This window comes from Oncorhynchus keta, chromosome 9 (genome assembly GCF_023373465.1).
Source record: "Oncorhynchus keta strain PuntledgeMale-10-30-2019 chromosome 9, Oket_V2, whole genome shotgun sequence".
NCBI lineage: Eukaryota > Metazoa > Chordata > Actinopteri > Salmoniformes > Salmonidae > Oncorhynchus > Oncorhynchus keta.
Window position 1 is genome coordinate 10,925,325 of NC_068429.1, and position 22,613 is coordinate 10,947,937.

At 41.2% G+C, this 22,613-nt stretch overlaps 1 protein-coding gene and 1 pseudogene across 1 annotated transcript; one reads left to right on the forward strand and one right to left on the reverse strand.

Moving 5' to 3' along the window:
* Positions 1–279: 279 nt before the first annotated feature.
* zgc:114200 (Gamma-secretase subunit Aph-1b-like) lies at positions 280–17,079 on the reverse strand. Its single transcript, XM_035757809.2, has 7 exons — positions 16,558–17,079; positions 16,055–16,225; positions 13,680–13,753; positions 8,983–9,105; positions 7,111–7,238; positions 5,397–5,520; positions 280–4,620 (listed from the first exon to the last, which is right to left on the reverse strand). The coding sequence occupies exons 1-7, from the start codon at positions 16,668–16,670 to the stop codon at positions 4,589–4,591; spliced, it is 765 nt and encodes a 254-aa protein (XP_035613702.1). The 5' UTR covers positions 16,671–17,079; the 3' UTR covers positions 280–4,588.
* A 1,330-nt stretch (positions 17,080–18,409) lies between these two features.
* On the forward strand, positions 18,410–22,241 carry LOC118372052 (E3 ubiquitin-protein ligase TRIM35-like; annotated as a pseudogene).
* The last annotated feature ends 372 nt before the right edge of the window (positions 22,242–22,613 follow it).

The window sequence follows — 22,613 nt, forward strand, 5'->3', positions numbered from 1 at the left end:
TGCGGCTTGGCTGGGTTGTTTCAAAGGACGCACAGCTCTCGACCTTCGCCTCTCCCGAGTCCGTACAGGAGTTGCAACGATGGGACAAGACTAACTACCAGGAGTAGGTTGAACCTTGGTCTGTCTGTCCAGGTTAGGGGAGGGGGAGGCAGTCATTAAGAATTTGTTCTTAACGGACTTGCCTGGTGAAATAAAAACGTTACAAGTCTGGAAAACCAGGCCATACTTAAGCTACAGTATGAATTTACTATTATGTGGAATGGAGTCCTGTCAATGATATGCACAACAAGAATTTATTCCCATTTGGCAGATTTATTGATACATTCTTTATACCATTATAGGATCATAATAGTTAATTGATCAAAATCCATATAAGCATCAATGATGAGAAATTCACATGCAAAGATGGATAGGTGGCTTAGGTAATCAAACTGGAAGTAGTATAATCAGAATTACAGAATTTTGGAAATTGAGTCAACTCAGACAATACAATAAGACAAGACATTTGGTATCGAGCAAACATTCTCCCTCATTCTTCGGAGGTAGATTCCCAGTTTCTGCCTTCCCAACATGTTATCAGCACAAAACAATGACAGCGAATGTGCTGGAATTCCAACAACATGAAATAAGGGACAGTCGGTGCAATCCATTTCCTGACAATCCGCTCGGTGTGACTTACCAATTGTTGGGGACTCATGGTCCACTAACACTCCTACACAGACGTGAGTAAGACCACCGTATACAACACAAATAAAACATACTTGGAAACATCATTGGAAAGATTGTGGCGGCGTATGCCACGTGTCAGGGATTTTAAAAACCATTGTAGATGTGCACAATCTTAGGAGTGCTGGATCGCCCTTCACTACACCAGTAGTGCGTCAGTGGGATTTGTCCACAATGTGAGTGCTGGTGTGTGTGTGTGTGGTCACTTCAGTGTGACTTCACAACGAGGTAGCGCTGCCATCTCTCAGCGTAGTCAGGAACACGGTTCCTGATTTACACTACGTCCCAAACGTCATCCTATTCCCTTTGTAGTTCACTACTTATGACCAGGGCCCATAAGGATCTAGTCATAAATAGTGCACTACATGGGAACAGGGTGATGTTTGGGGCACAAACTGTATTGCAGGGTTGTTTGAGCTGGTGCCTGGCGGTTGGCAATGGTTTCTGGCTGAACAATGGTTCACCAACCAAACTACGCAAAGAAAATAAAAAGACCGTGGCAACTCTCCATTGCTCGACTGATAAACTGATAAACAAGTCTACCAAACCATTAACCTTTTGCCCCCCCCCCACCTCCCCCCCAGTATTAAGACAGCACCAGTCAATCACACTTACAACACAGGTACATATGCAGAAAGCAAGCCATCAAAAAAACATTTTAAAAAAAGAAGAAAACTACAATAATGAAATCAATGGAGGACCTGCATTGACGTGGCTGTATGTCAGAAAACCCTGCCGTCCATCAATAGTTCTTGAAATGATATATTAGTAAACCCTGTCGTCCATCAATAGTTATTGAAATGATATATTAGTAAACCCTGTCGTCCATCAACAGGTAATATAAACTGCTGAGACTTTAATGTATTGGGGTGAGCTGAGCCCATCTCAACTCTTTCATTAGGAAAGCTGGTGAAACTATGGGTTTAAAATGGAGTAACTGGCCAATTGGGGATCATAAATAACTCGAGCCATTCAAAATGGCAACATCGAGACTAATTCCCTTTCACACTAAACCGATCATAGTGGCTGGAACCGTGCTTGAAAGGACAGTTCGTGTGAAAAGAAAATACCAGAGCTGGCCAGCACGATCGTGTGGAAAGACTTTTTAATTTTTTTTTACCCCTTTTTCGTGGTATCCAATTGTTAGTAGTTACTATCTTGTCTCATCGCTACAACTCCCGTACGGGCTCGGGAGAGATGAAGGTTGAAAGTCATGCGTCCTCCGATACACAACCCAACCAAGCCGCACTGCTTCTTAACACAGCGCCATCCAACCCGGAAGCCAGCCGCACCAATGTGTCGGAGGAAACACCGTGCACCTGGCAACCTTGGTTAGCACGCACTGCGCCCGGCCCGCCACAGGAGTCGCTGGTGCGCGATGAGACAAGGATTTCCCTACCGGCCAAACCCTCCCTAACCCGGGCGACGCTAGGCCAATTGTGCGTCGCCCCACGGACCTCCCGGTCGCGGCCGGTTACGACAGAGCCTGGGCGCGAACCCAGAGTCTCTGGTGGCACAACTGGCGCTCTACCACTGCGCCACCCGGGAGGCCCCGAAAGGCTATTTTTAAGCAAAAAGGCACAAGTGGGGTGTGGTATATGGCCAATATACCACAGCTAAGGAGTGTTCTTAGGCACGACACAAAGCAGAGCCCATATACCACAAACCCCCGAGGTGCTTTATTGCTATTATAAACTGGTAATCAAAGTAATTAGAGTAAAAATAAATGTTTTGTCATACCCGTGGCTGTCAGCCAATCAGCATTCATGCCTCGAACCACCCAGTTTATAAAACGCTGTATGCAACAAGCTGTCATCTTAACAAGTATTGTCCAAGACACTTGGCCAGGCAGCTTTTGTGGTAAAATACAAAAAAAGGTACATTTACAAGGGTCAATCAAATCGCAGGTTTTAGACAACTCAGCTTTTAAAGGCAAAGTTCCCGCTGTTCGCAGAGATCACATTCATGGTAAACACTGCACGTTGGCTCAAACAGAAATTGCCTTTAAAAGCCACCAGGGCCTATATGGTGCTGATCTGAGATCAGGTCTTCCCTGTCCATATAATCCTATTCATTATGATCAAAAAGACAAAAACAAAAATCCTAGATCAGCAGAAGTCCTACTCTGAGACACTTTGTGATGACCCAGAGGTAAAAAAAAAAAAAAAAAGATACAAAACTCTGTGGTATTGCTGCCGATGGTAGTAAGAATTATTTTTACTCTATAACCACTCAGTTGTAGAGTAAAAAAGGCCACCGTTTTGTGACCGACCGTAATACTATTAGAGTACGGTCATATTCATTAGTGCACACCGTAGAAAAACGTTTCGCAACAAAAACAAGTTTCTTATTGGTTCAGGTAGTCCCGCATCGTTTAGTGTCTAGTGAATATGATTCCGTCGTCTTTTTCACCTGTATTTGGTGGATCAAGGTCAAGAACATTATCATTTTATTTGCATAATAAAAACATTAAAATACCTTACATAATGTGTACCAGTGGGGGCTGCTGAGGGGAGGATGGCTCATAATGTCTGGAATGGAGCTAAATGGAACGGCATCAAACATTTAGGTTGATGTATTTGAAAACATTCCACTGATTCAGCGTTAGCCATTACCACGAGCCCGTCCTCCCCAATTAAGGTGCCACCAACCTCCTGTGATGTGTACTACACATGGCAGTGTCTGCCAGGGCAGATAATGCATAATATAGTGATGTTGCATACCGTTGTATGTGTGTATAATAGGGTTTCCCAAACTAGGGGATTTGAAAGTGGGGGTCACGATCGATAATTGGTGATTGGTTCATAGAACCTGGGTTAAAGGCAGTTTTCTTCCAAGGTTATTTTCTACACAGAAGATCATACATTATTGCCTGATGATCTTCTGCATTTCCTAATACATTTCAGTCAATTCAAACCATATGGTTTTCAGATTAAAATACAGTCAAAAATACAGTCAGACTGATCTGTAAGACTGTCATTGACCAAATAAAAAAAGTTAACATTGTCCATTGATTACATAATTATATATATATAAATAAAAAATGGTGGGTCGTAATTAAAAATAAAATAAAAACATTGAAATGAGGTTGAGGCTACAAACAAAAATTGGGAATCCCTGGTGAAGAATCTTTCTTTGACCAGAGCCAAAAGTCTGTTGCACTTTAACTCTAGCTACCTGTACAGATACCTTGACTAACCGGTGCCCCCGCACATCGACTCTGTAACGGTACCCTCTGTATATAGCCTCGCGATTGTTATTTTTACTGCTGCTCTTTAATTATTTGTTACTTTTATTTCTTATTGTTTTACTTAGCTATTTAAAAAAAAAGCATATTTTTCTTCAAACTGGATTGTTGGTTAAGGGCTTGTAAGTCAGCATTTCACTGTTGTATTCAGCACATAACAAATGACATTTGATTTGTGCTGCTCTGCCCTTCGTAATACATTAACAAATGATCATTCTTAAAAATAAAATCATAATTCAGTAAACCGAAGATCAATAATTGACGCAAGGGAGTGGATTGATTAAAAGTCCACACAAAAGCTAAATCTGCGAAGAGACAAAGAACGAAAAAAAAAAGGTTGTTTCCTTGCATTGAAAAAAAGCTTACACATGTCTACGTGTGTGTAAACTAGTGTCATTCAAGCTATATACAGTATGAAGGATTTCCCTTTGTCAGCTCTATTGGTCAGTGAAGTGCTGATTTCCGGGCTCTGATTCAGCCCATCCATATTATGTGGAGATTGGTTGATGTGGAGACTGTGTCATCTCTTGATTGGCTGCTTTGGTTTGTACACAGCACTGCAGCGACAGAAGCTCCTATTGCCCTTCGACCTCAGAGATCAACATGGAATGTGAATTATGACGACGTCTCCGCATTACCTTTCCTACCTGCAAAACAGACAGACAAAAATAACTTCAGTATGGTAGGGGTCAAGAAGTACTTTCTAATTAAGATGACATTGACCTGATACAGTTATGCTGTTTAGGTAGTAAGTCACAAGCTTGGCATGTTTGATGACTGATTAACATGTGGTCTTAACGCCACTTGACTATACAACTTGTGACCAACCACGACCAAATTGAACAGGGTTTGATTTGCTCCTGACCAGTTGAGGATCCACCACACTTTGGTGCGTCGGTGCCACTTTATATATCTCTACTTAATAAAAAAGGTTCAGCTGCTGTGGGCTTATATGGTTCATATACGGCACCAATCACCTATCTGTCAAATATTACCATGGTGATAGTGGACATTCAATTCAGTAGAAAGGGCATTTTAATGACGTAAAAGAGGTCTTCTGACCTCAACATAACAAGGGAGACCTGCGTGTATTATGCACATATAAAAGCGGTGTCATCAGGCCCACTCTTACGGACCAAGAGGTACATTCTAAATTACAAGAAGAGTGCCAGTCCACATGAACATAACCTCAATGGTTTCATTGTTTATTTCAGCCAAGTGGCTCATTTATATTTGAACTAATCCTTATTTTACAAAGGCAAGTTGACTGAGAACAATGACTTGGGGAGGAGCAGCAGCAGAGAGGAGATGGAACGAATCTGTTTAACGACAGATCGTCTACCAATGCTCCAATGGAGTGACATGAACAGGACCCAGGGCTTAGTACATCTGCTGTATCAGATAGGCTTGAGGTGGGTCTTACACGTCCAGAGAAGAGTGATGTTGTGCAGGGAGCCACCGGAGGAGAAGAAGGCCCAGACGGCCATCAGCAGCATGATGGCGTAGACCGGGAGAATGCTGCCCACGTAGAACGGGTTCAACAGAGACTGGCACCGAGAGAGAGAGAGAGATACCATGAGAGATTGAAAACCAGATTCAAGAAAAATCAGGGCTGTGTTCACTTACGGCACCGCGTAGCAAAACATTCTGCAATGGAAAATGAAAACAAATTCGTAATTGAGAGTTCACTCGGTTTAAAAAAACATTTATCCTCTACTGAACATGAAAGATTATTAGCTAAACACCAAATGCATGTCTACGACGAGCAGAGACTTTAAACATATTCTGGGAAATTATTCATAAAAGCAATACAAATATACTGCTTTTTTATTTTAATGAATGCAGATGCCACTCAGGATGATAAAACAGAGAATCATAAGTCACAATTTATTCAGATGTTATTCATTAACCATTTTTCTGTCTTTGACAAAAAAAAGTGTCCTAAGCATGACATGAGAACACTTGATTGGAGCCCCAGACCACACTCATCACATTGGTAGTAGCAGCATTAATATAATGAGCTCTGTAACCCTTGGTAAACGAGAGCCTTCGGTGCCTGCAGTATAATCAGTGTAGGGTGAAGTTGCCCCTAGGACACTGATCTTCAGGATTTCCCCCCACTAATGGTTAAGGTTAGGATTGGGGGAGGGGAAGCACATCCTAAAACTTCCCCCTGAATGAGTACAATCCCTTATAGAGGGAGAACAGAACATTCCTGTGTGGTGTTCTAGAAAGATGTCCAGGCTCAGGTTCTCTGGTCAAGCCAGTGTCTACGTTCCAAATGGCACGCTGTTCCCCACCTATATAGTATACTACTTTTCATCAGGGCCCCCTTGTAAAAAGTAGTGCGCTATATAGGGAATAGGGTGTCATTTGAAACGCTACAAAATCATTAGCATGTATATAATGAACGACTATATTTCTGTGACACTGTGGTCTGAATACAGTGCTGTTTTTTTTTGTGTGAGACTGGAGGAGATTGTTCATCTACAACATGGTCCTCTAAAATGGTGTGTCAATCTCTAGAAAATGAATTGCCAGTCTCATTTATGCACGACTTATCATATAAAATATTTAATACAAACACAATTAGGATTTATGAGGAATCCATTCAACAAATTCTGAAATTAATAAGAAACTAACTCATTCAGTCTTTAGCTGTATTTTTTGTCAAATTGCTTCAAAAATGGACAATACAGTCAGGTATAGAGTTGTTAAACACAAGCTAACAACCCCCTCCTGTGACTGATTCATGCTAGTGCAACTCATGATGTCATGGGTGACAGACAGGTTGGTTGACAACGTCACGATTCTGAGCGGTCAGACAGCTAGCAATAACGACAAGCTACCGCAATGTGGGGAATCGTAAGGGGCTCGTTTCAGCTAGTTGTATCTTGCTATTGATACCCATGTCTTGTTTTGATGCGTTTTGACTGATTTCATGTGAAATGTTAATATGGCTAAAATTAGCCAGCTAGCTAACCAACAACTGTAACAATGTATTTGAGAGAACAAGTGCAAATGCATTTATGTTTGGAGACAAAATATAATTTACATGTTGTCAACAATCTAAGCCAAACGTTGCGCACGAGTCGTTTTCTTTCGCTAAACAACCAACCCTGTGTGTCTACACTCACCAGGCTGAAGACCATCAGGTGGACACAGAGCACCACAGCGATCACCCACCATCTCTTCCTCTCACAGCCCTCAAAGAACACCACCCCCCAGAAGGTGTGGAGCATCGTCAGCGCCAGGGTCATCAGGGCTACAGGGGGGCAAAGGTCAAAGAGGTTATCAGTCACAGAAGTGGCGCACTTCATTTGTTTTGTTGCTAGTACACAAAGTGTGTACTCAAGTCCTTTTCCTTTTACATTGTGCTAAAGAAGTTAAGTGTGCAAAAGCTATTCTATACTTGTCTATTCATGACAAGCACACAATGATTGCAAAGTAATACAAGGCTCGGGTGTAGACAGTATACAACAAGTAGAGATTATGAGGAACTTCCACAGGAATATAAAGGCTGCCAGACAGACCAGTGATCGTACAGACAATAGTGGCAAGTCAAATTAAAGGACTTAAATACTTTTTCAAGCACTAATATTTATTTTCCAGGACTATCAATTTCTAATAGTTCCTATTATGCAATTGTTTCTAGTCACCACCAGATGGGAGTAACACAACCTCATGAAAAAAAAAAAGGTAACCATGTAAGTTCTATACTATATACATGAGTAGTAAGTCAGTACTGATAGTGTAATGATGAGCAGAGTTTTGGCTACCCAGACTATTTGCATTGCTGCACCCCCGCACCTACATGTTTCCTCAATTACCTCGACACCGGCGGCCTCGCACATTGTACCAGTGGCCCCTGTATTTCTAAAATATATTTTTAAATTTTTTAAACCTTTATTTAACTAGGCAAGTCAGTTAAGAACACATTCTTATTTTCAATGGCGGCCTAGGAACAGTGGGTTAACTGCCTGTTCAGGGGCAGAACGACAGATTTGTACCTTGTCAGCTCGAGGGTTTGAACTTGCAACCTTCCGGTTACTAGTCCAACGCTCTAACCACTAGGCTACCCTGCCACCCCAGTATATAGTCTCGCCATTGTTATTTTCCAGCTGCTCTTTCTTATTTTTATCTTACTTTTTTGAAGGTATTTTCTTAAAACTGCATTGTTGGTTAAGGGCTTGTAAAGTAAGCATTTCACTGTCTACAGCTGTTGTAGTCGGCGCATGTGACATAACATTTGATTTGCCTACTGGTAAAAACACTTATTCACATTAACAGCTTCATGACTATTGTGTTTAAAAAATTATTTTAAAAAAAAATTTAAAAAAAAAAATCAGGCAGTCGGGAATTTACTACTTAAGAGCTACGAAAAAACATCTTGCTTCCGACTGGCAGCTTTAGTGGTGTCGCCGGACGGGAGAAGGGCGGGTGAGCTGTGTGAGGAAAAGTGGATGTGAATGTCCACCAGAATGGCAGGACCAAGGCTGCCGCTTGATAAAGCGCAATATCGCACAGTGATGTAGCAGTAAAAAAATGGTAGGTTAACCAGACTGAACAAAAATATAAAAACACACCAGGTAAAGTGTTGGTCCCGAGTTTCAAGAGCTGAAAAATCATCCCGAGAAACTTTCCATACGCACAAAAGGCAAGGTTGAATCTATATTTGCCAGGCATTTTAGCAGTCAGTACCTAATCAGTCAGTTCTGTACCTGCCTGGCTGAGTGGCAGTGTGAGTGGAATGAGCATGCTTGCCTGACGAGCAGAATGCAAAAAATGTGAGGAAATAAAACTCGGTAGAAATGAATTCGTACGACCAATACATTTTTTCTTATTACCATATTTGATCATTTTCTGTTCGCCTCACATTTTAAATCAAGTACTTTTCAAGTACCAACTTGAGAAAATGTCTGATTTATAAGTTATTCCAGTACTTTTTCAGAGTGCCAAATTCAAGTACTTTAAGCACCTTGTGCAAACCCTGACAGACAGACACATACCTGAGGTGATGAAGTAGTACTGGGAGTCTCCAAACATGCCCACTGTCCCTGGGCCCAGAGAGTCAGAGAGAGTGTTGATCATGGAGAAGGCTCCGCTCATGATGCCAAAGCCCAGTCCAGCCACTTTAGAGATAGACAGACAAACTATCAACTGCTAGACCTACATAGTCAACATCAGCACAGTCAACTGCTAGACCTACATAGTCAACATCAGCACAGTCAACTGCTAGGCCTACATAGTCAACTGCTAGACCTACATAGTCAACATCAGCACAGTCAACTGCTAGGCCTACATAGTCAACATCAGCACAGTCAACTGCTAGACCTACATAGTCAACATCAGCACAGTCAACTGCTAGACCTACATAGTCAACATCAGCACAGGCAACTGCTAGACCTACATAGTCAACATCAGCACAGTCAACTGCTAGACCTACATAGTCAACATCAGCACAGTCAACTGCTAGGCCTACATAGTAAACATCAGCACAGTCAACTGCTAGACCTACATAGTCAACATCAGCACAGTCAACTGCTAGACCTACATAGTCAACATCAGCACAGTCAACTGCTAGACCTACATAGTCAACATCAGCACAGTCAACTGCTAGACCTACATAGTCAACATCAGCACAGTCAACTGCTAGGCCTACATAGTAAACATCAGCACAGTCAACTGCTAGACCTACATAGTCAACATCAGCACAGTCAACTGCTAGACCTACATAGTCAACATCAGCACAGGCAACTGCTAGACCTAGGTGGTCCTGTAGCTCAAGAGCATCAGCCAGTGGGTTCGATCCCGGGACCACCCACGTAGAATGTATGCACACATGACTGTAAGTCGCTTTGGATAAAGCGTCTGCTAAATGGCATATATTATATTATTATTATTACATAGTCAACATCAGCACAGTCAACTGCTAGACCTACATAGTCAACATCAGCACAGTCAACTGCTAGACCTACATAGTCAACATCAGCACAGTCAACTGCTAGACCTACATAGTCAACATCAGCACAGTCAACTGCTAGACCTACATAGTCAACATCAGCACAGTCAACTGCTAGGCCTACATAGTCAACTGCTAGACCTACATAGTCAACATCAGCACAGTCAACTGCTAGGCCTACATAGTCAACATCAGCACAGTCAACTGCTAGACCTACATAGTCAACATCAGCACAGTCAACTGCTAGGCCTACATAGTCAACATCAGCACAGTCAACTGCTAGGCCTACATAGTCAACATCAGCACAGTCAACTGCTAGACCTACATAGTCAACATCAGCACAGTCAACTGCTAGACCTACATAGTCAACATCAGCACAGTCAACTGCTAGACCTACATAGTCAACATCAGCACAGTCAACTGCTAGGCCTACATAGTCAACATCAGCACAGTCAACTGCTAGACCTACATAGTCAACATCAGCACAGTCAACTGCTAGGCCTACATAGTCAACATCAGCACAGTCAACTGCTAGGCCTACATAGTCAACATCAGCACAGTCAACTGCTAGACCTACATAGTCAACATCAGCACAGTCAACTGCTAGGCCTACATAGTCAACATCAGCACAGTCAACTGCTAGGCCTACATAGTCAACATCAGCACAGTCAACTGCTAGACCTACATAGTCAACATCAGCACAGTCAACTGCTAGGCCTACATAGTCAACATCAGCACAGTCAACTGCTAGGCCTACATAGTCAACATCAGCACAGTCAACTGCTAGGCCTACATAGTCAACATCAGCACAGTCAACTGCTAGACCTACATAAGTCAACATCAGCACAGTCAACTGCTAGACCTACATAGTCAACATCAGCACAGTCAACTGCTAGACCTACATAGTCAACATCAGCACAGTCAACTGCTAGGCCTACATAGTCAACATCAGCACAGTCAACTGCTAGACCTACATAGTCAACATCAGCACAGTCAACTGCTAGGCCTACATAGTCAACATCAGCACAGTCAACTGCTAGGCCTACATAGTCAACATCAGCACAGTCAACTGCTAGACCTACATAGTCAACATCAGCACAGTCAACTGCTAGGCCTACATAGTCAACATCAGCACAGTCAACTGCTAGGCCTACATAGTCAACATCAGCACAGTCAACTGCTAGACCTACATAGTCAACATCAGCACAGTCAACTGCTAGGCCTACATAGTCAACATCAGCACAGTCAACTGCTAGGCCTACATAGTCAACATCAGCACAGTCAACTGCTAGGCCTACATAGTCAACATCAGCACAGTCAACTGCTAGACCTACATAGTCAACATCAGCACAGTCAACTGCTAGGCCTACATAGTCAACATCAGCACAGTCAACTGCTAGGCCTACATAGTCAACATCAGCACAGTCAACTGCTAGACCTACATAAGTCAACATCAGCACAGTCAACTGCTAGACCTACATAGTCAACATCAGCACAATCAACTGCTAGGCCTACATAGTCAACAGCACAGTCAATGACTAGACATGCAGTATATAATTAACATTATTTGAGTATTTTCTGTGACATTTTGATCAAGTTGTCGATCAAGAGCTTTGAGAGTTTCTTGTAGCATTAAATCTCATCAATAAATAGATTCTCAATGTTGATTACAAAAATCATTTAAATCATATCAAAAACCGACAATAATGTTCACTACAGTGAGCTTCCACTTACATTTCACCTCTGCTGTGTTTTATTTAGACAAGCAGGTCTCAAGAGTGTTTGCACATCAGAGAATTATGCAGGGTTGGGTACATTTTATTGTGCTAACAACACAAAGATCTGATTAGAGAAGAGACATTTGAAATCTGGCTCTGACTCACTTTATGCCTCAATGCCAAGGTACATGATCATAAATACTGGCCTTTGCCATTTCCTTAGAAAGACTAGTCCTAGAAGTAACCATATTAGCTGTCCAGATCAAAATAACCATACAGATACACATGGGTGTATGAAATTACAAATACTTAATATTGAGGTTTAACTTCTTTGGGTAGGGGGCAGTATTGGGTAGCTTGGATGAAAAGCGTGCCCAAATTAAGATGCCTGCTACTCAGCCGGAAAAGCTAGAATATGCATATAATTAGTAAATTTGGATAGAAAAAACACTGAAGTTTCTAAAACGGTTTGAATGATGTCTGTGAGTATAACATAACTCATATGGCAGGCAAAAAACTTAGAAAATGATGTTTGTAGTTTTTCAACTCAGCCCCCATTGAAGATACAGTGGGATATTAGTTGTTTCACTTCCCAAGGCTTCCACTAGATGTCAACAGTATTTAGAACCTGTTTTGAGGATTCTACTCTAAAGGGGGGGCTCATAAGAGCTCATCGGGTGAGTGGTCTGGCAGAGTGCCACAGCCTAGGTCTGGCGCGCTCATGTAGCTACGTTCTACTTCATTTGTACAGACAAAGGAATTGTCCGGTTGGAACATTAATGAAGTTATGTTAAAAACATCCTAAAGATTGATTCCATACTTAGTTTGGCATGTTTCAATGGGCTGTAATGGAACTTTTTAAACTTTTCGTCCGACGTTCGGCGCGACCTGAACGCGCTTTTGGATTTGTTTACCAAACGCCCTAACAAATGAAGATATTTGGACATAACTGATGGACATTATCGAACAAATCAAACATTTATGGTGGAACTGGGATTCCTGGGAGCATATTCTGTTGAAGATCAAAGGTAAATCATTATTTAAAATGCTATTTCTGGATAATGTTGACTAACCAATATTGCGGGTATCTTTTTGGCTGCTTTGTTGTCTAAAGGCTGTACTCAGATTATTGCATGGTTTGCTTTCTCTGTAAAGTTTTTTTGAAATCTGACACAGCGGTTGCATTAAGGAGAAGTTTATCTAAAGTTCCATGTATAATATTATCTTTATCAATGTTTATTATGAGTATTTCTGTAAATTGATGTGGCTCGCTGCACAATGTTTTAGAACTACTGAACGTAACGCGCCAATGTAAACTCTGATTTTTTTTTTTTTACATAAATATGAACATTATCAAACAAAACATTAATGTACTGTGTAACATGAAGTCCTATGAGTGTCATCTGATGAAGATCAAAGGTTAGTGATTAATTTTCTCTATTTCTGCTTTTTGTGACTCCTCTCTTTGGCTGGAATAAATGGCTGTGTTTTTCTGTGGCTTAGTGGTGACCTAACATAAATTATTTTTTAAATCTGACACCGTGGCTGGATTAACGAGAAATGTATCTTTAAAATGGTGTAAAAAACTTGTATGCGATATGGGGAATTTTAATTATGAGATTTTTGTTGCTTTGAATTTGGCGCCCTTCTAGTCCTAGACAGGTTAATGGGAGTTTAGTACGGTCATTAATCTTTGCCTGGGTTCACCTGTCAACAATCACAGCGGTAGAGGGTAAGATTAGTTCAGTGTTGAGCACCAGCCAGCAGATTAGTCAAACTCAAATCACCTAGCATTCCGCTGACAATGATAGGCTACATGCACTTCCAAAATCATACCCGATTGGCCCACAGTGGTAATACAACACTGAATGGTCAACATAAAGAGGAGGTGTTCTTAAAGCCAAGTAAGATGATAGTTGTCTGTCATGTGACTATATACACACACAAACGGTCACATATTTAAATCAGTTAATTAAGTATTTAATTAATATGTTAAAGTAAATAAAACGTAAAGATAATGGTATACCATAGGCCATTTCTCGGACTGAAAGGGGGGGGCCATCTTCTTCACTGATGGCTGCCAGTCCCTCATTTGCCTTCCTGATGATACAGTGGAAATAAGATGTTAATAGCAGTAACACAGTGGAAACGTTATCACAAAAATATCCGTGTTTTTGTGTTCTGAAAAAAGTAACAATGTAGCCTACAGACCTTAAATACAACTTGTACTGATGAGTATTTACTTTGTAGTCAGATATGGCTAAGAATGGCGCCGGCAGATGGTGACCTGCCTTGGGCTCCGATAAAACATTGCAGATTTTCACTGTATCCTGCAATCACACCTGCAACCCTGTACGTGTAACTATTAAAACACTTGAGTCTGAGAATTCTCCATTTAGAAGTCACACCAACAGGATTTATGACACCATAACTGTGGACGCTGTAAAACGGCTAAGATGTTGACATGTATACTGCACAACAGCTTCCTCATCCCTGGTCATACAAAGTGTAGGAAAACCGATTTGCAAAGAAATCAAAACAAAAATAAATGTTTCTTATTGGACAAATTCAGGTAAGTCCCTCACCTATTGAGCCTGTTTACTTCCTAGTGAATACTCCCCTGGTTGTACATTGATGCCTGGGCAGGCCTGTTAAGTCATAGTGAAGGGGGGAAATAATCTATACTGTTACACATTGCAATATTATTATTTATTTATTTGTGGGGGAAGGGTGATATATATATATATATATAAATATTTGACTCCAAGTAGCTAACACTGCTGTAGGTAGCATTAGTTAGCGCTAGTCAGTTGTACCGGCACCACAATGTCAGTATTTTTCATCCTATAGCTTGTTCTCCATCTTTTTAAATAACTAGCCAACATGTTCAACACTTATTTCCATGAGAAATCAAAACTAATTTGCTCAAGCTCTTTCGTCTCTCTGCAGCAGACATATAGTGAGCAGCTGAATCAAGAAAAGACAGAGTGACTTATTGGAGTCAAAGCACAGAGAGAATCTGGGAGTATATTTTCATTCATGGGCAATGATGACAAAACACCAGGTAAAAAACCTAGGTGTTATTTTGGATTCTGAACTCAATTTTGAAGCACACATTAGGAATGTGAACAAAATAGCTTTTTAACTAACTGAGGGACATTGCCACGGTGCAGCCGTTTCTCTCTCAGGCTGATAGAGACTCATCCGTGCTTTTATTACAAGCAGGCTTGACTACTGCAATGCTCTCCTGTCTGGTCTACCCAAGAAAGCCATTGGTCAACTGCAAAACAGGCACTGACCAAGACCAGACAACGAGCACACATTACACCGGTTTTAAGGTCTCTGCACTGGCTGCCTCTGAGTTTTAGAATACATGTTTAAGATTTTTTAAGATTCCACGATTGTGCACATGTCAGACATGCTTTTAAGTTATGTACCCAGTAGATTCCTCAGGCACTGGCCTTTTAACTATCCCAAAGCCTAGGACCAAGAGGCATGGAGAAGCAGCCTTTAGTTACTATGCCTCCAGCCTCTGGAACAGCCTGCCAGATAACCTAGGGAGGGAGGGGAGGGGGGGGGGACAAAACTGTAGACATATTTAAAAGAAATGTGCTTTTTAGTCTTTCATTTTTTTTTTTTTTTTTTTTTGTCCTCTTACATTTGTTGTGTAGTAAATATTTCAGTATTTATTTGAATTGTTTTTCATAGTTTTTTTCTTTCTGTGAAAGCACATTATGTTGCATTCCATGTTTGAAATGTGCTGTATAAAGAAATCACATTTTATTTGTCACATGCACCAAATACAACAGGTGAAAAGCCCTTAACCAACAATGCAGTTAAGAAAAATAAGTGTTAAGAAAGTATTTACTAAAATAAACTGAAGTAGTGAGGCTGTATACAGGGGGTACCGGTTACAGGTTAGTCGAGGTAATATGTACAGGTTGATTTGAGGTGGTTTATAATGGATTTAACAGACTAGGACTCACATTCACACAGAGTATGGTCTTGGATCAGGGCCATCCTGTTTATGTAATCTTATTTACTATAATCTAAAAGGCTAAACTGATCCTAGATGTGCTTCTATGACTTCAGTAAGCAAGACACACAGACAAAGACACACAGACAGAAACAATGAGAGACATGACAAGAAAGAGACACAGCAAGACAGACAAGACATAAAGCCCTCAAACCCAACTCTGGACCAGTTCCAGTGCTTGTCTTCATTGTTCCCCTCTAATCAGGGACTGATTTAGACCTGGCACACCAGGTGGGTGCAATTAATGATCAGGTAGAACATAAAACCAGCAGGCTCCACACCTCTTAGGGTAAGAGTTGAGGACCCCTGCCAGAGTGACATAGCATGATAAAGACAGCAAGAGAATGAGATGTGTGTATGCTGACCTGAGCAGCCTGTAGTATGCGAAGCGGAACACCTCCTGCAGTATGACTGAGAAAATACTGCCAAATATGAGCAGGTTTTTCTGCAGGGTCAGGTCCTGGGCATTGGTGGCCTTCGTGGCTATGAACCACACCAGAGAGGACAGCAGTAAGGACACCAGCCAGAAGAAGGCCCTGAAGAGAGAGAGAAACAGTTGTCATTGTTGATGCAATGAAGCACACCAGTGAACATTTCACTATCATAGCATATTTAACATACATTTTTCAAAAGAGTGTATGTACTTATGGATGTAATTATAGGGTTAATAATTAGGGATACATTTAGGTGGCCATTTCTCATTGAGAAAATATTCCCTACCCAATTTCGAAATTGTACTTTGTGCGTTCCACCACAACTTAAAATTTAAAAAAAGATCAGTTAGGAACCACTGATCTAGGTCTATCATTTGTCAAACCAACTTGAAATAACAAATCCACAAGTTATCAACAATAACATAATAGCTTACCCTGCAATTAGAATGATGACTCGCAATGGATCTTTGGCGATAGTGAAAATAAATAGGGAAAACGCTGGCCCAAACGCTATGAACGCACACCCAAAAAACACTGCAGCAGTCATTGTAACTATCTAAACTTGTTCTCCTTAAAAAAAAAATCAGCACGCTAACGTTAGCGGATTAATAACGATGTGAAATTATAATTATCATAAGATAAACGCCCACTGGATTGCTAGTTAGTCTCTAGAAATTGAAAAAGGAAGTCTGTTTCAAAATAGCGGGCTATGTTTCTCTAGCTAAAATTAACGTTAGCTATCAGTGCAGAAGATAAACTTCATACCGATATCCATTGCTATCTAGCAATACATTTAAAATCATTTAATTATTTTCTTTAGCATAAATCTTTAAGTAGCTATATTTCCTTTTCGTTCAGCGATTTTAATGATCGATATTTTAATATTTAGATCCCTCCATGCTCTCATTTCCTAGCTAAGCTTTTTGTTTGTCGAATTTTGTACTTCCGTGTTTGACAATTTGTAACCACGTGACCTTTTTGACCAGTGCGCGCGTTGAATACGAAAAATAAAATATATATTTTATTTTCTTTTAACTGTTCTTCGACGATGCATTGTAGAAGTGGCAGCAACAAGTTGAAATGGGAGTTCAACTTACATTTTAAATATAAAATTGGGAACACTAACTAAATCATAATAACAAAACACAGTCAATAAAATACATCAATACAATACATGTTCATCATCAACTAATCAGCAGGCTGGGATGGTGCTGAAAAGTAAACGCGCAGTCCTGCAGTGGATCAGGTCCAATTTAGGTGAGTGGGTCTGGCGTAGACTAACATACGATAATTGAGGCGGGAGCATATGGCAGTAGAGGTCCGTTTGTAGTTAGAGAACTTGTAAAGGACCTTGTGAGACATTCCCTGTTTAGAGTGATAAGAGATCCATGGATCTAAGGAGGTGTAGTCCGTGCCCACGATGTGTCTGATTGAATGATGGTTAGTGCCGCGTGCCACACTGCGAAAGAGGTGGAACTAGACATCGGTTGGCCTTTTCATATTTCTCTATCTGTGTTGAACATCTTAGATTTCCCTAGATGTATATTCCTAGGATCTTGGTAGCCTGTATGATACCTTCTGGAGTTATGTATTGTTATTTGACATGCGTCGTAGTACACGTGGAGTACTTTAGACTTCCTTAACCATCCTATTATGTTGCGGGTCAATTTGACCAATTTCCACATTTGAGTTGTCTAAAAATACTAGTTAATCTCTTTTTTTTCTCGTTGAAATTAAATAATTTGTCCTCATTTAGGGTCATGAACATAACTTCAAAATGTGGACACACTGATGTGTTGTGTAATGTCTGTAGATTTTGTATAGAAACATGTTGTGGGTCATTTTGACCTGGAGGCTTTCATGCGTATAGATATTTGCACAGGTCCTTGCTGAAAAAAAATGAAGTCCATTGTTGTATGGGTCAGATTGACCCTCACAGTTTAAACACTCTAGACAGCCAAAGAACCAAGTAAAAACAGCCAAAACTTGATTTTGTCTTGTCAGACCTTTCAGAAAGAAATACAAAAAAAATTGATTTCAAAAACTGTATATTTAAGAACCATTTTTTAAAACATATTTCCTTTCTCACAAACAAGCATTTTCTGTTTGGAGCTCATTATGAGTGTCTGTGTCAGAGATCTGCTGCTCTCACACTGAGAATGGGAAGTTTGGGAAAGCTCCTTTTCACCCAAACATAATATGCAAGTTGCACATTTATAATTATGTTTGGGTGAAAAGGTTTCCCATGTCATAGGTGTAAGGTACTGGGTGTCGTGAATGTGGAGTCAGGCGCAGGGAAACTTGAGAATTCTTTATAGTGCTCTTTTAATGCACACACGGTGACAACACGGCTACCCAACTAAACACTGGGTGCTTAAAACAAAATGCCCCAGATACGGGGAACGAAAATATAACAGCACTATACACCAGCACGTTCGTCTCTAACCAACACCAGGGTTACAATATTCAATCCCGCACAAAGAAACGGGCGGGTCGGCTGACTAATAAAGCCCAACTAATTACAAACTTAAACAGGTGCTATCAATAAACATATAAGGAGGGGGAGGAAAGAAATCAGTAGCAGCAAAGTAGATCGGCGACGACTAAGATGGCGACCGCCGAGCGCCACCCGAACGGGAAGGGGAGCCACCTTTGGTCGGACTTGTGACAATAGTCAACACTGACCATGATCCACTCGAAATTCATCACCAAACCGGGAGGGGGCAGAGGTAAGCATTGCGTTTGGGACGGATTCCCTGATTCAATGGACGCCCAGCCCCAGCATAACAGCGAATGGCCGTTTTATCTCAAAACCACTGTTTGTAAAAACGATACCATCCACTCAGTAATGAGTGGTGAGAAATACATTTGATACCCACAGAAACGAAAACTCTCCCCTCAACAGTTACAACAGTAATGGCATTAAAAACATTGTATTTCTGGTCCGTTGAATTTTGGAAATGTTGCACAACCGTGTGTTTGAGTTTCAGAACGCATCCATGCTTGGCCTATATCTCGGAAGAAAACTAACTGCAAAGGTCAAGGTGATGGTGGAAGCGGAACCACTGAGTTGGATGGTGCGTTGAGGAAAGTTCAGGGAAATTAGTGGAAAACTAACATGGGAGAATGGAGCAAAACGGGCTAAGGGTGTTAATTAATATATGCCTCGATCTTGTAATGCCTTGCTCCGGTGTTGGAGTATGTTTCATGGATAAGGATGTGTTTTGGGGGAGATCCATTTGCGGCCAAGGAGATGTTGGAGGACGCACTGGGAAAAGTGTAGTCAATCAAAGTGACCAGAGCCCGGTTTCCCAAAAGTATCTTCAGGTTAAATTAATCTTAAGAACCTTTGTAGTTGCATCGTTAAATCTCTGAGCTGTTTCCCTGCATGTTTTCTGCATTAAATGCCTGTTTTCACCCCACACAGTAGGTGGCAGTATGCACCTCTAACGTATGTTCTGTGGACCGCCATAATATCATAGAAGAACAACTGCAAACGTTCTCCCCTCATACACGTGATACAGGAAGTAAAAGTCAGTGAAGCCATTTAAAATGTAGCTAATGTTCAGCTCTCTGCTGTTCAAACAGGACAACGTACATGACAGGATCTATTTCTCATTACTAGATTAATGTCAACATTTCAAAGCAGATACTGAAGGAGATGAGGAAAGCACACCAAATGTCTTTAGTGCGTTATTAATAAGGGGTAAAGTACATGGCTTCTTATGCTATTACAGACCATTATAGAGAAACAAGTTTGACGAATTCAGAAAAATGGCTTGCGAATCGATTCTCCCAGAGGAGGATCTATCCTGTCCTGTGTGCTGTGACATCTTCAAGGATCCTGTTCTCCTGTCTTGTAGCCACAGCTTCTGTATAGCCTGTCTGCAAGAATTCTGGAAAGAGAAGGAATGGCAGGAGTGTCCAGTTTGCAGGAGAAGATCGTCAAGGTCTGAGCCTCCCAATAACCGGGCTCTTAAGAACCTATGTGAGGCCTTCTTACAGGAGAGGTGTCAGAAAGCTTCAGCAGGGTCTGCGGTGCTCTGAAGTCTGCATGGAGAGAAACTCAAGCTCTTCTGTCTGGAGCATGAACAGCCTATCTGTGTGGTATCTCAAAGTGATTCAAGAAACCCATAAAACCCCAAACAGCAAAAAGCATGACTGCATTCCCATAGATGAAGCTGTACAGGATCTTAAGGTAGAGTAAACCAATGATTTTGTTAAGTCAGGGCGTTATGCAGGAAGTTAATAATTTCAACTTCACTGTGAAAGTGAAAAACACAATAGGCCTACAAGTACATTTTTTGCTGACAATATGCATTTATGAACTTCCTTTTCGTGAGCGTAGGTATGTGATCTGGAGTTTTAATTTTTGTAACAAAGTGACTATCCCTCAGCATTTTTTATTCAGTCTTAACTGGAATAAGTGTGTGGTATGGTATTGGACAACAACCTAGTGTTTAATTCCAGGAGGAACTCGAGCCTAGCCTGAAGTCCTTACAGGAGAAATTGGAAGTCTTTAAGAAAGTTAAACTCACTTGTGATAAAACAGCACAGCATATCAAGGTAAGAATGCTGAGTGATGTGACACAAACAGCACAGCATATAAAGGTAAGAATGCTGAGTGATGTGACACAAACAGCACCGCATATAAAGGTAAGAATGCTGAGTGATGTAACAACTGTACAGAGTTGACTGTTCATCCTTGTTACCAAGGTAGAGTTCAAGTGCTCTCTGTCTCCAGAGCCAGGCTGAGGACACAGAGAAAACGATTAAGGAGGACTTTGAGCGGGTTCACCAGTTTCTACGAGAGGAGGAGGAGGCCAAGATAGCTGCCCTGAGGGAGGAAGAGGAGCAGAAGAGTCAGACGATGAAGGTGAAGATTGAAGAGATGAGTGGACAGATATCATCACTTTCAGACACAATCAAAGCCATAGAGAAAGAGCTGGAAGCTGAAGACATCTCATTCCTGCAGGTACAGATGTCTGTCCCCATAATCATTCAATAATATTAAAGATGGATGCCACAATGAATACTGATTGATCGTTAATAACATTGATAGCTAAGCTGCTCTTTTTGTTACTTTGCAGAACTACAATGCCACAATGAAAAGGTAAGTGATCTGCCTCCTGTCTCTCTCTACTCAGTGGTTCTGAACCTAACCCCACAGCAGCAATGACTCTTAAATGTACTCCAGAACCCAGTGCCCACTGCCTGATCCTGTGAGGGTTTCAGGAGTGCTGATAGATGTGGCAAAACACCAGGGCAACCTCATGTTCAGAATCTGGGAGAAAATGAAGGAGATTGTTGAATACAGTGAGTTATTTATTCCAGATAGATTTAATGATCGCTTGACATGTAGGCCGAACGGATGGTTTATTTTGTTCTGTGTTTAGTTTTAACATGGCGTGTCTCTGTTCTCTCTGTTCAGCGCCGGTGGTTCTGGACCCTAATACTGTACACTCAAAGGTACTCTGCTCCATGACCTGGATGGGGGATGATGATTGCGTTGTATGGGGTGGTGAGTTCCAGCAGTGTCCTGACAACCCAGAGAGGTTAGCCCAGGGATGGGCCATGGGCTCTGAGGGCTTTACCTCAGGGACACACAGCTGGGACATTGAGATTGATGACGAGTATTGGTTTGCAGGTGTGGCCACTGAGTCAGTCAATAGGTCTGATCCTAGAGATGAAGTCTGGGGTGTTAGCCATGTTGACAGTTTTAATACAGATTATAAGGAAGACTTTGATTATGTATATAAAGTAAGTTGCCCAAATACTGAAACCATTTACCTCCCCGCGAGACACAACTCCAGAGTTAAGGACAGGATCAGAGTTCAGCTGGACAGGGACAGAGGAGAGCTATCATTCTACGACATTGATAATAACACGCATATACACACACACACACACACACGCATTCACTGGGAGAATATTTCCAATTTTTTCAGTGCGTGACGGTCTGAGGATTTTACCAGTGAGGGCCTCTATAACAGTGGAACAGCACATTTAGGGCTGCCGGAAAATGTGTGGTGGGCTGGCCTTTACCCCAGTCCGTTTCATCGGGTTTCGCAACACCCTAGTACTGTTAATATGAAATAATAAAAATATTGACAAAGTGTGTAAACTACTGTTTTTTTTTTTTTTTTGGAGGGGGGGCAGATTTGTCTTGTGATTAGTCATCTTGCACATTGTTCATCTGTGCTGCGGTTGTGTGCATCTTAACCAATCACATTCAATCTCTACTCTTCTTAAATTTGAAAACATATCACTCCCAAAAGAAATAAGTTACTCAAATGCAATGTAAATGTAATAAGTCATTTAGCAGACGCTCTTATCCGGAGAGACTTAAATGAGCAAGGCACTTAAGGTTAATTGCTCATTTGAGGGCACAGACAGATTTTGAACGTCATGAAAACTAGACCAACTGACGTCAGGAAAATGTGAACGTGTTCAAAGATTCAAGATTCAGCTTGACTACTTAATCTTTAAT